Raw genomic sequence first — 16,883 nt, 5'->3', positions numbered from 1 at the left:
TTATATTTTGCAGAGATGAAACCCAGGGTTTTTGGTGGGTCACGGGTACCTTGCGCATGGAAGCCGGAGTGGAACAAACTCCCAATGATGGAGCAGGCGAGGCTAAAAGCAAGGCAGGGAGTGATGACGATGGCGGAGGCAAATTCATCGGGGAGATATTTTGGAGAAGCGGGTGAGTGATGGGTAGGTGGGCAATGGCCACGGAAAGAGAAATGAGGAAGGGTTAGCTAGCTTCCCTACGACAGAGATGGCGTCTGCATGCTCTGCAAGGTGACTCCGCCTAACGCTGATAAGCTTACATGCAAGACCTGCGTGACCCCCTAGCACGCTGCCTGTCTTTTGGCCAAGCCCGAGTCCCTGGCCGCCACTCTCCAGTGGGAATGCCCCGACTGCACATCGATCTCCGATGATGCTCCTGCGCATGTCTCCTCCGTGAACGTCGGCATGGGCGGCGGTCTGGTGTCGACAATCCGGAAGATCGAGAACGATGCAACCCTGACGGAGCAGGAGAAGGCGAGGAGGAGGCTGGCTGGGTGGGAGCGGGGGATGGTTAGGAATAGGCCTAGATTTTTTTTAATTTTTAATTTTTATTAGTTTTTTAATTAATTTTTTTAATTTTTTAATTTCTATTTTTTTTTTAAATATCCACGTGATACCCAGTCATTGTCTATGTAGGCGCCACGCCATCAGTTAACAGAGATTCTAACGGAAAACTTAATGGATGTACGAAAGTGTCTCAAAATTATAACTTTAGGTACCACTCTGGGAGGAAAAAAACTTCATGTATCAAATGTTGAAAACCAAAAAACTTCAAGGTAATAAACTGAGATTAACCCAAGTATTTAAGTTGTAAAACTTAAAGAGTTTTTTTTAGTCTAAAAAGTCGGATTCAAGTTAAATACCAAACAAGCCATTGTATTCGTAAGCAATATTAATAAAAAAGAGTAAGCAAAACCGGTACACAGAGAAACTTAGAAGCAAATCAATTGGGATGTGGCGTAAGGTGAATTGCACACAAAGGTTTGGTCGTCGAACTAGTATCATGCCCTTAACCCAAGTATTTAAGTTGTAAAACTTAAAGAGTGTTTTTGAGTCTAAAAAGTTGAATTCAAGTTAAATACCAAACAAGCCATTGTATTCGTAAACAATATTAATAAAAAAGAGTAAGCAAAACCGGTACACAAAGAAACTTAGAAGCAAATCAATTAGGATGAAGCGTAAGGTGAATTGCACGCAAAGGTTTGGTCGTCGAACTAGTATCCTGCCCGCGAGAGCCTAGAACAACACTTAAGACAACCCTTCCCGCAACACATACAATGCCTTAAGTTCTAGTGTTAGAATAAGACCCAATATCACTAGTTAAATGAATAAAGTGATGAAACAGCAGCATAAGACACACACCCTTGAAAGACTAACTAAGATTCAGCACACATCAACCAAGTCAACACATTAGATACATCTTATAGATGACGTATGTGAAAATCAATGTACGTCTTTGGCAGTGTCGCACTGTCAAATGCATAGCAGGGCATTTGCGTCGCAGCGCCTAGCATTGGACACATCCTAAGGCCGTACTCATATATTATTTTCAACTGAAAGGACTAAACAATCCTCTCAATAAGTTATTAGTTTTACGTTTATACTTTAAATTTATTGGTTAATTTAGTTAAATTATCGTTGAATGTTTTCAAATCTAATAATTGAATTTGAATCAATGATTGTAACTGAGAAGTTGAGTCTCAAAAAAGGGGCTACGAGGAGGGTTACATTTGGCCAGCCTAATGCCTTGGCCAAATAATAGCCTGGTAGGCTCCATAAAATTATAGCCCAGCTATCGGTTGAAGATGTGTGTTTGGACAAATTAGGCCATTTTTCATGACATTTAGCCCTCTTCATTGGAGATGACCTTCTGGATACAAAAATGGCATACAGACAAGTCATTTGCGTCGCAGCGCCTGGCATTGGACACGCCTTGAGTCTACTCGGAAAGGGACTTGGGAACTAATAATTTGGCGGGGGTTCCCAGCCTCTCAACAAACTCTCCTCTTCAAATTTTTGAGAATTTCACATTTAGGGTTTGGGGACTTTTGGTTTCTACTCCTCAATCTCAAATCTCAAATGGATTAAATAAAATTGAGGCATGCACCTTAGTGCAGGTTCACTCCTCACCTTTTCCCTACTTGCACCTTCATGCAATGCAAAACGAACTTCTTATATAATGCAGGCATTGTATACAAGTACATTTCGGGACGTCATTTAAGTTAATCACAAAATTATCTCGCTTAAACATAAAAAATTCTCACTATCAAAATTGGGACACAACGACGAAAGCAAGAGCAATATTTAGTTCTTGAACCTGGTGCTCCGACTGATTCCCGCATTGATTCCAGTGGCATCTCCACCATACTGACCTAAGGGCTTCCTCACCTCCCGCACCTGTCCTTTTCTACTCTTCACTGCCTTCTTGTGCTTCAACTGCGCACACACAGAGAAGGAGATGAGTTTAACAACAGAGCAGTCATTTAATAGGCTGCAACATTACGCATGTTCGATTATTTGATCAAAATACCTTATACTTCTTTCTCGGATTCTTGATCAGCTTCTTGCGAGCACAAGTAAGTCCCTTGTTCTTCTCCATCTGGTGTAGATGTGGAGGAAGAAAACAATATGGTGAGCCAACAAACTATGGTAAATATTATACAGCCAATTAGATGAGCATGCTCAAAATTGGCTCGTAATTACCTGATACGTAATATGGCGTTTCCCATCAACAGTTTCAATATCAACCAAAGACAGAACTGTCGAGGACCTGCAGAAGCAAAGCACCAACACAAATTACCAACAATAACTAAAAATCACCAACCCCCTTCCTCAACCAACAATAACTCAGAGAGTAACATTGATGAAACCAAACTCGTACCAAAAAGAATGAAACCAAACATGAAAATATGGTTATCAGATCATTTTGATTAACATTTATTGTACAGCAACTAAAACAATGTAGCAACTAACCACAATGAAAAATGTACCTCGAATAAATCTCAGCTTTGGCAGCAAGTTTTGCAGCTCATTTTTCTTTCACTTGTTCGTAGAAGTCATCTTCGGAATCTCCAGTTTCACTATCCTCCATCTTCACATCCCCAGCATCCAAAATAGTGGCATTTTCATCTCTAGCTTCAGCCTGAGACTTGATTCCAGCTCCTGCAAGCACTCGAAGCTCATGTTTTCTCCGCCTTTCCCCAATATCATCTCGCCGAGGTAAATCATCATCGCCTGAGATAACCTTCTCAAAAGAATAAAAAATAAATAAAAAAGAGGGGGAATGACTTCAAAAATTATTTTGATAATCCAATGATATAGTTGATCCGAGAATTATACGCGCACAAATTAAACCCTCTTTTTGTCAAATTGTAGTAAGTATGTAAGTAGGGATCGTTCTGGACCGGGGATTAGGAGGGATTGTTAATCACTTGGATTTGACTCAAAAACGTAAAAACACAATATAAAACACTATACTAGACTCAAAGAATGCAAAACTAAACTTTAAAACACTAAAACAAACCAAAAGACTCAAACATCACCCAAAACACTCAAAACTGCCTTAAAAACACTTTCTGGGCAGTTTTGAGCACTTTGGTGAATTTGGACGAATTTGTGTAACAAATTGGATCAAAACACTTATAAACACAAACTAAATTGATTTCTAACTAAATTGGACATTAAAGTAAAGGGGGATTTAGGTTTTGACGAAATTAAACTAAATGAACAGATTGTAATTAAAACAGAATGTAAATATGAATATGATGAAAGTATGAATGGATGCTAGCCAAGAAGTTCATCTCCACACATGTTACACTTGCATAATAAAAAGATTTCCAATTGCATTTCAATAAACCATGAATTCTCAATGCTCCAAGTTAATTAGATCCGCTTAAATTAACTTTCAGATTTCCCTAGATTCATTGGATTGAATGGAATACGCATTACAACCAAATTATTCCTAATCAAAGTCCCTAACTATGGAATACGCATGATAGAGACATTCAACAAAGATTATTAAGTTCAACGGAAATCATAAACATTGACTAGGCATTCATAACTATGGAATACGCATGAAACTTATGCCAAGAATTCGTTTAACGCGATTGTTTATAAGCAACCTCCACTACTTGTGAATATAAGTTCATAACTATTAGGTGAAACTCACTTATATTCTAGCGTCGTATTCATGCATGAAAATTAAGCGTGCACTCTCAATAAACATACATAAATAAGTTATCAATCAAACGGTTAAACAAATTGAATCCACAACTTATGAAACGTAATTAGAAGTAATCAAATCAAAATGCAAGCATAAACATATATTTCGAATCCCCCCTAGCCAAGGGGGGTTTAGTTCCTCATACGTACAAACACAAAGAGAATTGAAATTAAACATTGAATTCAAAGGAAAAGAAACACCTAAACATTCCAACAACTCAAACTTGAATTGTATGAACGTTTAGGCCCGCTTCTCTTCCTCTTTGTTGTAGCACAAGGTCTAAGGTGAGTTTTGGGGATTATGGATGATGTAGAATGGAGTGGGGTGGTAGGATAGTGTTTTTCGAGGGATAGGAAGCCACGGCCAAGGGATGATTTCTGGATATGGATGTGCACGGCACTTTGGATTCTAAGGGGATGTTGTTGGTGTGTATGGATGGTTTTCTGAATATATGGAAGAATGAATGAGAATTTCTGAATATGGGAATGAGTTTTGTGGCTGCAATGGATGCTTATTTATAGGTGGAGAAAGGGGTGAATGTGCATGTGGCTGATTTGTGGTGCAATGATGAAAGGAAAAGTGCATGTGGCTGATTTGTGATGCAATGATGAAAGGCAAAATGCATGTGGCTGATTTGTGGTGAGTGGGAATGCAATCTGAAATGGGAGAGCATGTGGATTAAAGGGGGAATGTATGTGGCTGCAATGGATGTTTATTTATAGGTGAAAAAGAGGGAATATGACAGCTAGGAGGTTGGTGGAAAGCTGGAAATGCATGTGGAGTGGCTGCAAGGTGTGAATGATTATGAATGCATGTGCAATGTTTTGGGAGAAAATGGGAGTGCATGTCAATGATGGTGTTTGGTGCTGAAAATGAATGTGTTTGCATGTGAATTAAAGTTAGGGTGAATGATGATGAATGCATGTGGATTAAAGAGTGAATGGTGGCTGCAAAGTGAATGAATAATGAAATGGGAAAGCATGTGCAAGGTTTTGGTGTGAATGATTGAATGTGCATGTGGCTGCAATGGATTAGGAATCCTTCAATTTCGTCCATCCTCTTGGCTCCAAGCATATGATATCCATTCCAATCTCTAATTTGCTCCAAAAGGCATCCTTTTGCATACTTTGCCCTTAGAACCTGAAAACACACAAAAGAAGCATAAAGGACTAAAATAACTAAAGAAACATAACGTAAATGCACGAGAACAAGCCATTTAAGTCGCATGAATATGCTCCTATCAAATTCCCCCACATTTAGCTTTTGCTAGTCCTCGAGCAAAACAAAACAAAAGAAACCAAAAACAAAACAAAACAAAAGTTAACTCCATCCACCCTTTCTCTTTGAACACCTTTGAAAAATGACTAACTCATCGAACCTTTGCTTAGATTTGAGTCTCAGCAGCGATCCGGTTGCGCCCCGTCAAGGTAATGTATGGCGCCCTTCTTTTTTATCTTCTAACGGTCCTCTTACAGGTGAAGACTCCATGATGACGGATGCAACAACAGCTACGATAGTAGCTAGGAACCTCCTCACTCCTAAGGATAGTAGGCTGCTTTCAGGACGGTCCGATGAGTTGGCCGTTCAAGAGTCCCTCGCTCTCAGTGTTCAATATGCAGGCTCTGTGCCCAACATGGGCCAACGTCTACTTGCTCGCTCCCGTCAGGTTGAATCGTTGATGGCAGAGGTGGAAAGTCTCAAGTAAGAGATCAAACAGCTTAAGCACGAGAATAGAAGTTTGCACGTGTTTGCCAACAATTATTCGACGGGCATGAAGAGGAAGCTTGATGAACTGCAAGAATCTGAAGGTCGGATTCAAAGTGACCGTCAAAGGCTTGCGGCTTATCTCCAGAGGCACCTTTTTCCTGGGTCATCCAGCGTTTCACCAAGTATTGTGGCCTCGAATGATCTAGCTCCGATGCCTCCCGCTTCGATGCCTCCCGCTCCGAGAGTTTTGCCAAGTAGTGGGGCTTCAAGCAAACAACCTTTGTGAAAGTTACATTCTTTTTTTTTTTTTTTTTTTTGAATCAAACGGCATGGAATTGATCTTTGAATGGAAGGTGATACTTGAAATGATCCGGTAATGGTTTAAATTCAAGATTGGATGCCTGAATCATTAACAACATGTTAGTATAAAAGAAAATTGAAATTGGAGGAGGTGGCTTACTTATGTGCTCCGACATGAACTCAAGGATAAACACATCTTCTTTGAACATTTCAGGAACTTTGCCCTTGGACAGATTTGATGTGAGGATTGGTCCTTGTCTTTTGTCATAAAATTCAACTTCTTTGGGGTTGTTTGCCTCAAGAACGTCCTCTTTGATGAATTCATGATATTCCCTACTTTGCACCTTTGGAAGGGCTTCCAAGATGTCTTTTTCACTTTCTTCTTCCTTGGAATTCATGAACCTGCAAGGAATAGGGATATTAGGTGGAATGGGGTTAGAACTAATTAAATTTGGAACAACCTTACTTGAATTAGATGGCGTAGGAGCAATTGGTGCCTCCGGCAAAGGTGTTTCCACCATTGCCGTGGGTTGGGTGTATTCTTCCTCAAATTGCAATATTTCATCTTCCTTGTGATTTGATTTTGATGGTTGAGGGTCCGTTCCAACCTCCTTGTCACTTCTCAACATGATAGCATTGGCAGTTTCAAATCCTCCCTTCGGATTTGCAATGGTTGAATTAGGGAGTTCGCCTTGGTCTCGAAATTGTCCTACGAACTCCGCGATCTGCCCAATTTGCTTTTCCAAGTAGTCCAACCTTTTGTCTTGATTTGGCTCTCTTTGTTTTGAGTTTGGACTCCCTGCATCAAAGTAGTAAGTAATTGAAAAATCGTATCATTATCATTTGAATTACCTACATTACTTTGGGCAGGTTGTGGTGGCTGCATAGGCGTTGAATAGAACTCCTCATATGGCTGCCAATATCCTTCTTGTTGAGCCTCATTGTCTTGATTTTGTGAGCCCTGCACCAAACAAATTAATTCATTAAGCTTTTGATTATAATCTATTGACGAACTTGAGTTTGGTTGGGCATATTGAATATGAGGTGGCTGCCAATATCCTTCTTGTTGAACATTTTGAGGTTCCCACCACATAGAAGTTGAATGATCACTCCAATCCGAATTGTAAGTATTGGAAAACACGTTATTCCTTGATTGAAGATCAAATGTACCAACGCTTTGCATTTGGGACCTTTCCATGAGCTGTGACAAAAGGGAAGCATTATCAAGTGCCAAGTTGTACTTCTCTAGTACTTGAAATCAACAAACAAAACACAAATAAAAAACTAAAACTAAAATACATAACAGAAACGAACAATCCAAGGGATTAACAAATTTGCTAATCCCCGGCAACGGCGCCAAAATTTGATGCGAGAATTATACGCGCACAAATTAAACCCTCTTTTTGTCAAATTGTAGTAAGTATGTAAGTAGGGATCGGTCTGGACCGGAGATTAGGAGGGATTGTTAATCACTTGGATTTGACTCAAAAACGTAAAAACACAATATAAAACACTATACTAGACTCAAAGAATGCAAAACTAAACTTTAAAACATTAAAACAAACCAAAAGACTCAAACATCACCCAAAACACTCAAAACTGCCTTAAAAACACTTTTTGGCAGTTTTGAGCACTTTGGTGAATTTGGACGAATTTGTGTAACAAATTGAATCAAAACACTTATAAACACAAACTAAATTGATTTCTAACTAAATTGGACATTAAAGTAAAGGGGGATTTAGGTTTTGACGAAATTAAACTAAATGAACAGATTGTAATTAAAACAGAATGTAAATATGAATATGATGAAAGTATGAATGGATGCTAGCCAAGGGGTTCATCTCCACACATGTTACACTTGCATAATAAAAAGATTTCCAATTGCATTTCAATAAACCATGTATTCTCAATGCTCCAAGTTAATTAGATTCGCTTAAATTAACTTTCAGATTTCCCTAGATTCATTGGATTGAATGGAATACGCATTACAAACAAATTATTCCTAATCAAAGTCCCTAACTATGGAATACGCATGATAGAGACATTCAACAAATATCATTAAGTTCAACGGAAATCATAAACATCAACTAGGCATTCATAACTATGGAATACGCATGAAACTTATGCCAAGAATTCGTTTAACGCGATTGTTTATAAGCAACCTCCACTACTTGTGAATATAAGTTCATAACTATTAGGTGAAACTCACTTATATTCTAGCGTCATATTCATGCATGAAAATTAAGCGTGCACTCTCAATAAACATACATAAATAAGTTATCAATCAAACGGTTAAACAAATTGAATCCACAACTTATGAAACGTAATTAGAAGTAATCAAATCAAAATGCAAGCATAAACATATATTTCGAATCCCCCCTAGCCAAGGGGGGTTTAGTTCCTCATACGTACAAACACAAAGAGAATTGAAATTAAACATTGAATTCAAAGGAAAAGAAACACCTAAATATTCCAACAACTCAAACTTGAATTGTATGAACGTTTAGGCCCGCTTCTCTTCCTCTTTGTTGTAGCACAATGTCTAAGGTGAGTTTTGGGGATTATGGATGATGTAGAATGGAGTGGGGTGGTAGGATAATGTTTTTGGAGGGATGGGAAGCCACAGCCAAGGGATGATTTCTGGATATGGATGTACACGACACTTTGGATTCTAAGGGGATGTTGTTGGTGTGTATGGATGATTTTCTGAATATATGGAAGAATGAATGAGAATTTCTGAATATGGGAATGAGTTTTGTGGCTGCAATGGATGCTTATTTATAGGTGGAGAAAGGGGTGAATGTGCATGTGGCTGATTTGTGGTGCAATGATGAAAGGAAAAGTGCATGTGGCTGATTTGTGATGCAATGATGAAAGGCAAAATGCATGTGGCTGATTTGTGATGCAATGATGAAAGGCAAAATGCATGTGGCTGATTTGTGGTGAGTGGGAATGCAATCTGAAATGGGAGAGCATGTGGATTAAAGGGGGAATGCATGTCGTTGCAATGGATGTTTATTTATAGGTGAAAAAGAGGAAATATGACAGCTAGGAGGTTGGTGGAAAGCTGGAAATGCATGTGGAGTGGCTGCAAGGTGTGAATGATTATGAATGCATGTGCAATGTTTTGGGAGAAAATGGGAGTGCATGTTAATGATGGTGTTTGGTGCTGAAAATGAATGTGTTTGCATGTGAATTAAAGCTATGGTGAATGATGATGAATGCATGTGGATTAAAGAGTGAATGGTGGCTGCAAAGTGAATGAATAATGAAATGGGAAAGCATGTGCAAGGTTTTGGTGTGAATGATTGAATGTGCATGTGGCTGCAATGGATTAGGAATCCTTCAATTTCGTCCATCCTCTTGGCTCCAAGCATATGATATCCATTCCAATCTCTAATTTGCTCCAAAAGGCATCCTTTTGCATACTTTGCCCTTAGAACCTGAAAACACACAAACGAAGCATAAAGGACTAAAATAACTAAAGAAACATAACGTAAATGCACGAGAACAAGCCATTTAAGTCGCATGAATATGCTCCTATCAATAGTTCAGCATAATGACAAACCACATCAGGGTCTCTCTTTTTCTTTTGAAAGAAAAAAGGCTGTTTGCGAATTTACGCCCAGAATTTTATGGTCACTAACAGTTTACCCCTAATGGTCAAATTTATACTCATCAAATTTTCATCAAAGTGTCATATGATAGGCAAGTGCAGAGTGAAATTGGTATTTTCAACACGAATTGGGGTGAGAGGAATGAAATCCAAAAGTCTCCAAACTTCAAAAAGTTGGGGTCAGAATGTGATGTTTCCATGAATTAAAGTTTTGCTGATATTACCAAAATATCAGTCGAAATTTTGGCGAAGTATCAGATATTTAGACAGAAGATTTGTTTTACGATGGAAAATCTTCAGTATTTAACCGATTTTGAGCAAAATATCAATGAAATTTCAGTATGAACCCAGCAGAAAATTGGCCACGTTCGGTGCAAATACGTATTCCCTAACTTCCCCTCTATCGTGTGACCACATTGGTCCTAGCTGGGTCACACAATACAGAGGGGTAGTTAGTGAACACGTAATCTCACCGAACTTGGTCAAACGGAGGGGAAGTTAGTGCAACACTTTATAAAGCAGTTGCTCACCATTTTTATATTTTGATCAATATATCCATGAATTTAGACTACCGATATATCCACCTACCGATATCTAAATCCTTGGATGTTTCTGACCCAAATTGGCGTGGACAAGACTAATGTGCCCTCTAAAGTGAGACATGCCCAATGGTGACGCTATTAGACAAACAAATTGAATGGAATGTGAAAAATAAAAATTGACAAGGGGGAAAATTTTGCTGATTAAGCACCAAATTTTCCAAAAAAAAAAAAAAAAAAAAGTTTAGGGGACAAATTGACAGTGGCCACAAAGATCGGGGGGGGGGGGGGGGGGGAGTGGTGGGGGTTGTGTGTGGCCACAAAGATCGGGGGGGGGGGGGGGGGGGGGGGGGAGGGGGGGAGTGGTGGGGGTTGTGTGTGGGTGGTTGGTGTGGTGGCAAATTGACGGATTCCTAGAAACAACATGGTAAGGATGGCCAATGGATACCCATTAGGTGTTACATTGTATGTGTTAATGGAAAGAAATGCAGAGGTTTATTTCCTGTTTGAATCTCTTGAGGAAAAATGAAGACATAAATATTATAAAGTTCAATATGTTTCATACCTAGGAAAGAAGTCAAAAACAAGAATTGATTGGAAGGCAGCAGTGACGAGGTCAATACCTTCGACTTGCACGACCGTTGTTCAATCCATGGATGGCACCCTCAATATTTACAGTGTCATCATTAAAATCATCATATGATTCAAGCTTCCTGTTTACTCGCAAATTGGTTGAGTTAACTTAGTACTCACAATATAGGAATAAATACATACTATAAAGTATGGAAGCAAAGTGGTACCCATTCAATGGCTTCAGAAGTTTCCTGGGTTTATCAATTTTCGGAGTGATGGAACTGAAGACACCTTTCTGCTTCAACTTTTCCTCAAGGGCAGCTCTTACTTTCAACATTTTCATGCTCTGTACATCAACTTCATCATTCTGCCACATACTAAGAGGTCAGCATAAAACAAAATGATAATCTTCTTGCAGCCACAAAGAGAAAAGGAGTTACAAAATTTAGGAAAGAGAACAGAATCAGATACTCGTAAACAAATATGCCATGTATTGACCTGAAATTTGCATTTTCCCACCTGGTTTTCATTATCCTTCAGAGACTCCGGTATTTCTACCTTAGCAATGTCATGCACTGCAGTGAATTAAAGTATGAATCTCTTAAGATATCATTGCTTAAAACAATACAATGTATACTGCTCAAAGACAGAGATTAAAGCAGTATCTACCACAGCTGCTGCTTCTCCCTCAACCAAGACAGGTTGGGGTCCATATTCTTTAGAAAAAGAATCAGATGCGTCAATAGAAGTCTCCTTACCCGACTTTGCCACTGCTGCCACCCAATTATATTTGTTTAAAATTTCCTCAAAATGAGATGGTAGATTGCCATCAAGTTGCTTCATCTGTAAAGGGAAACCCACATTAGCCAATATCTTTGGAACAATGAAACAGCATATCGTCATACAAACCATTACTATAATAAGAGCAAAAGGAAACCAAACTCTATACTACCATATGTAATTGTTAATCTGCACTACGTAATTGTTAATCTGCACTCTGCAGGGACCATTATAAAACAAAATTTTGACTCAAGTGGGTTGTAATTTTCCTTTTGCCCCACACCAGTTCCAGTTATAAACAATACCAACACTAAGTTGCAATAGTCATCCTGATCTCAAACGAGACCTTTAAATTGCAAATTAAATACGACATAGTTCCATTGAAACCAATAAAACATAAATTTGAAGATAACAATTAAAAATCCTTAATTAATTGGGACAAAAGTTTAGGAGAGCAATTCAAGGAGAGGCAGACAATCTAACTAAATTTATAGTATCAAAAGGAGAGTTGCTTACTATCGAGAGAAGGGACACATTCTCATTATTCAATAATCACCGATATTCCATTTTTTCAAAAGAAAACATGTAAATAAAATAGAACTCGAGAGATGGGAGCAAAAGCACTGCATCAAATGTATATGCAATTTGTACACACATATCTGAATATTATTTACTTTTTCAAATTAAAATCTTTATGGAGACCGTAACCAACATATAGATCTGTGTAAGGCCGGCAAGTTCAAGATGCTTTAGTGAGTGAGTTAAAGGAAAAAAGATGACCTTATTCAACAAAATCTTGATCTCTATTAGGCAAGCAAGTACTGGATGGTCACGAACTGGTTGTCCTTCAGACTTGAGAAGAAGGTAGAATGTTATTGCTTGGCAGTAGGAAAGCAGAAGAAGCTCCTTAACCTCTAAATAGCGCATCCCTCCTTCCAACATGACCTCCCCTTTTTTAACCTTGAGAAAACATGAAAATTTCAATATAACAACTTAACACACGACCGAGCAAATGTATTCAAAACATTTGCATGTAACCAGGGGAAAAAAATCATACAAAATTAGACAATAAGAAGAAACCTAAAGAAACTTGACCCTTAGATGTACAGAAATTGAAGTCTAAAATCATAAGAGCATATTTACAGCCAGAAGGAACCAAATACATGGATGATTATGAATTTATCCCAACACATTAACTCCTTAAAGGGACTGATCATCATACCACTACATCTGCAGGCATTCATGCTGAAGACAAATAAACATGAGTCCTGTATCTTAAAATCAGCGTATGCTTTTTAGGAGAATCTGTGAGACATTCCCTATCTAGTTTTGTTATTCCAAATTTGCCGCTTTAAGTTTCATCTAGGCATAGGTTAGAAATTATTTTGAATTTGCAGGAAATATATGCAAAAGGAAATAGAAATGTTACCGTCACTTCTTTTAGAACAGTAACATTATTTTGGGGCCAAAAATAAATCCGTGGGACAGAATCAAGGAGTAATACTAAAAATGATTTAGGTGTAATATATAAAATAGATTCCGGATGCAGACATGAACATCCCATCTCCAGGCACGATTTATTTTATTATAACTATAAGCAATGAAACCCATGAATGCACGTATAAAACTGACAAATAAGAGAACAGGGAAAAATATCGCCGGATGCAGACATGAACATCCCATCTCCAGGCACGATTTATTTTATTATAACTATAAGCAATGAAACCCATGAATGCACGTATAAAACTGACAAATAAGAGAACAGGGAAAAATATCGACATTGCAAAGCCTAAGAGAAAAAAGGAGACCTTGTCAAGGAAACAAAAAAAAGTAGAAAGGAGACCTTGTCCAGAAAACAAAAAAGAGGAACAAAGGAAACATCAGAGTGGGGTAAATCCATAAGAATGACACTAAAACGCTTTGCTTCAACATCATGAAAAATAAGACACAACATTATCCTGAAAAAATTGCCTCTTTGCTCTTCCTACTAAACCCTCCATTTTTTGTAATAAAAATAAACCTTCGTACCAAGATGCCAAGAAAAGTGTTTTGCAGTGACACTTAAGAGTACATTCAAAAGAAAATTAGGATAGCACTTCAAATTTGACGACGTATAGGTAAATTTTGAAAATAACAAAACAAAAAGAACAATACCTTGCCCAGAAGTGGATTCACTTTTCTTTCAAGCTCTTCATGTGCATCATTCAGCTCTAACAACAACCCAACTAATTCAGGTGCGGAACTGGAGGGAAAAAGCATTAACTAAGCAGGGTACAACAGAAGAGGCAAAGTGCCAAAGTAGAACTAAAATAAATACAAAACACAAAGATGTGCAAATTTGAATAAGAGACAAGGCAAAGGAAAATCTGAACTTCTCATAATCCAACTGGAAAAAAATAAAAAAATGTGTCAAATCAAACAAAACGCTGCACAATCACTTGGTACAAAACCCCAAACCAGTCCAGTTGAAAATACTAAAGTGAACATCCCCTGTAGTAGGTACATGTAGGTCGCTCCATAGAAATAACATGAAATGGTAAAAACTGCATAGCACATTTAAAATATCAAACTTCATAGCACTCAATCTTTAATTTAAAAAGAAAATATAGAGATGAAAAAATTTACTTATATACTTAGAAGGTCGCACTTATACTTTAATTTTTTTTTTTTAAATATATATAAATGAAAAACCTTACTAATATAAAACATCCATTTGCTCCGCTTTTGACCAGGCACTCAAATCTTTCTTCACCTCCTCATAAGCTGTACCCGTGCCATCTGCAAGATCGATTCCCACTGGAAACCTTTTTGTACTGTTTCCCTTCATTGAAATTTCCTGTACAAATAAAGAAATTTGATGGACATTTGAAAGAAAAATTACATCATAATCCCTCTTTTAAGTTTTGTACAGACTATATTTAACATTTTAAGTTCGTCCATTTCTCCCGATCCAAATAAGAGATTCAAAAGAAACCCTTGTCTTCAAACCTCACCTCAAAAGTTAATTCCTCATCATTCTCATTTTCCCAAATATCGTCAAGCCCATAGTCATCCAGCGTTGAAAATTTTGCCCTTTCTTTCTGCAGCCTCACCACTTCTGATTCTTCCTCTTCAACAGATTCATCGTCACTTGATTTTTGCTACATCAATAACAAATAACTAATTTAAAAAATCAACACAAAAGAATATTAATGAGTACACAGGACTCCTGCTACGCACATTGTGATTAAATTTGAAAGGGGGAAGAAAAAGCATAAAAGAAAAATTGTCAACAGTAAACTGCAGTAAGTAGAAATAGGTAGGTGTGTGTGTGTGTGTGGATATATTATAGCACTTAATGTACATGCCCTCACCTCAAAATCACCATTATCAACACCATAATAGTTTTGCTTCTTTCCACCCCATACAGGTTTTTCTTCTTCCTCGTTTTCTTCATCATCATGCATTTCATCCTCAGCACCAAACTTCTCCCTTAGGAACTTCTGCTGCCTAACAACTGTAAGCATACATAACTATGAGCAATTATGTAACTTCAAATAGGGTGTGGTCATAAAACTTAAAACTTGTAATAGCCACAAGAATGTCAAGAAAGATACTTTTCACGAGAAATTACATAAATATAGTGATTTTTCAACCCAAAAGGAACAAAGAGTTTCAAGGTAGAATAATGGTGTTTGAAACAAGGTAGTTTGTTCGCTTGTTAAAAATAGAATCATTCATACAATGAATACAAAGTGACCAATAACATATCATGTACATTTCATTTATGCACCCTGTCAATGTGTGGCCTAGCAAAGCATAAAATGTCAAAAGATGATTACTTTCTTCATCTAATGGAGACCCATTCCCATCTACTTCATTAAATATTTATTCTTGACAAAAACTCAATTTTCCAAAGATTTCAACAGAGAACTATGAAATCAAGCATAATAGGAAGTCTTTTCGTAATTTGAAAATTACACAGGCCTAAGGATTTCATCAATAAAAAAATAAATGAAAAGAACAATGCAGCAACTAAAAACTGATTCTGCATCTCTCTAACTAAAAGAAATCAAATTACTAAATGGTTGTAAAAGGTCCATAGCAACTTTAGAACTTGATGAAAGGGAATATAATGAAAAGAAAACCTCCAAACCAAAGACGGGTTGTTCGTTGTCTTCATCGGAATCTCCATCCTCTTCATTAACATCAAGAGGGATTATATCTCTTTGTTTGTGAACTGCAACCAAAGAATTCAGTATAACCCATCATTTTCTTGCCCAAACAAGAACCATACACATCCATCAACTTCAAAATATAAAAAAATTAAGCAAAAAGGAGACTAAACGTCTATTAAACCCGTTGCTTTCTCAATGCGAATTCAATTCTCTTGCGATAGTGATACCAAATGTGAAATGTCCAAAACTAAGTTTCATAAAACCAATTTCAACGAGGTATTAAACAAGCAAACACCAACTCAATTAACAAAACAATAAAAATGATTTTAGTTAAAGTAACATACAGGCATCAATTTCGTCGTCCATGTCGTCGTCTTGAATGGGACTGTATTCATCCCGGAGCTTTCTCTTACTCTGAACTGGATTTCCATCGCTTTTCTTCAGACTCTTTCCTCTCTTGCCCATTTCGTCGTCACCTTACCCCTACAAAATCAAAGCATATCTAGCAGTTGAGTATTCGGTTCTACAAACTATCATGGTGCAACGAATTCAAATTACCAAACAATGCAAATACTAACTTTACTGTACTTTTCAGGTTCACAAATAATACCATTAATTTTGTAAAAAAAAAAAAAAAAAAAAAAAAAGAGAAAAAAACAAACGGAAGAAAAAGACGTTAAACTCACTGTGTGAGAGAGAGAGAGAGAGAGAGAGAGCTGGGTTTGAAGGTGGCGGGGTGCGGCGCCTTTTGGTATTTATTTCCCTGATAACGCCGGAAATCAGATGACAACGTGCGGTTAAACCAAAGAAAATATCAGAGCCGGACGAATGGAGAAGAAAGAGAGTAAGCAGGTAGCCGTGTATTGAAAAAAAAAACTGCTTTTGTGGAATAACTAGCCGTGAAACAAAGCCTAGAGTTTTTAGTAAATATTTTTGTAAAAATGTTTTTG

The 16,883-nt window shown here is 37.6% G+C and overlaps 2 protein-coding genes across 2 annotated transcripts; both read right to left on the bottom strand.

Annotated features, from left to right (window-relative positions):
* Nucleotides 1–2,193: 2,193 nt before the first annotated feature.
* LOC137723257 (protein THALLO) lies at nucleotides 2,194–3,356 on the bottom strand. The gene is given in 4 exon segments (XM_068462413.1): nucleotides 2,194–2,475; nucleotides 2,570–2,638; nucleotides 2,743–2,809; nucleotides 3,030–3,356. Coding segments are annotated over 4 exon segments (369 nt in total). The 5' UTR covers nucleotides 3,131–3,356; the 3' UTR covers nucleotides 2,194–2,343.
* Nucleotides 3,133–16,409, bottom strand: LOC137723256 (protein THALLO-like). The gene is made up of 12 exons (XM_068462412.1): nucleotides 16,278–16,409; nucleotides 15,904–15,995; nucleotides 15,130–15,272; nucleotides 14,770–14,916; nucleotides 14,473–14,612; nucleotides 13,931–14,018; nucleotides 12,557–12,736; nucleotides 11,755–11,839; nucleotides 11,516–11,571; nucleotides 11,224–11,363; nucleotides 11,047–11,136; nucleotides 3,133–3,283 (listed from the first exon to the last, which is right to left on the bottom strand). Exons 3-12 carry the CDS (start codon nucleotides 15,220–15,222, stop codon nucleotides 3,133–3,135), a joined length of 1,170 nt encoding a protein of 389 aa, XP_068318513.1. The 5' UTR covers nucleotides 15,223–15,272; nucleotides 15,904–15,995; nucleotides 16,278–16,409.
* Between the last annotated feature and the right edge of the window lie 474 nt (nucleotides 16,410–16,883).

The sequence above is a fragment of the Pyrus communis genome, chromosome 17 (assembly GCF_963583255.1).
Source record: "Pyrus communis chromosome 17, drPyrComm1.1, whole genome shotgun sequence".
Classification (NCBI taxonomy): domain Eukaryota; kingdom Viridiplantae; phylum Streptophyta; class Magnoliopsida; order Rosales; family Rosaceae; genus Pyrus; species Pyrus communis.
This window is presented reverse-complemented; position numbering and strand designations above follow the sequence as displayed.

Bases quoted from the DNA above. Each gene is read 5' to 3' on its own strand.
- LOC137723256 (XM_068462412.1), bottom strand. From the start codon at position 15,222: ATGCATGATGATGAAGAAAACGAGGAAGAAGAAAAACCTGTATGGGGT. The intron at 14,019-14,472 runs GTAAGGTTTTTC...TTTTCCCTCCAG, and splicing joins CAAATGGATGTTTTATATTA to TTCCGCACCTGAATTAGTTG. The intron at 11,572-11,754 runs GTAAGGAGACTT...AATTCACTGCAG, and splicing joins GGCAGCAGTGGCAAAGTCGG to TGCATGACATTGCTAAGGTA.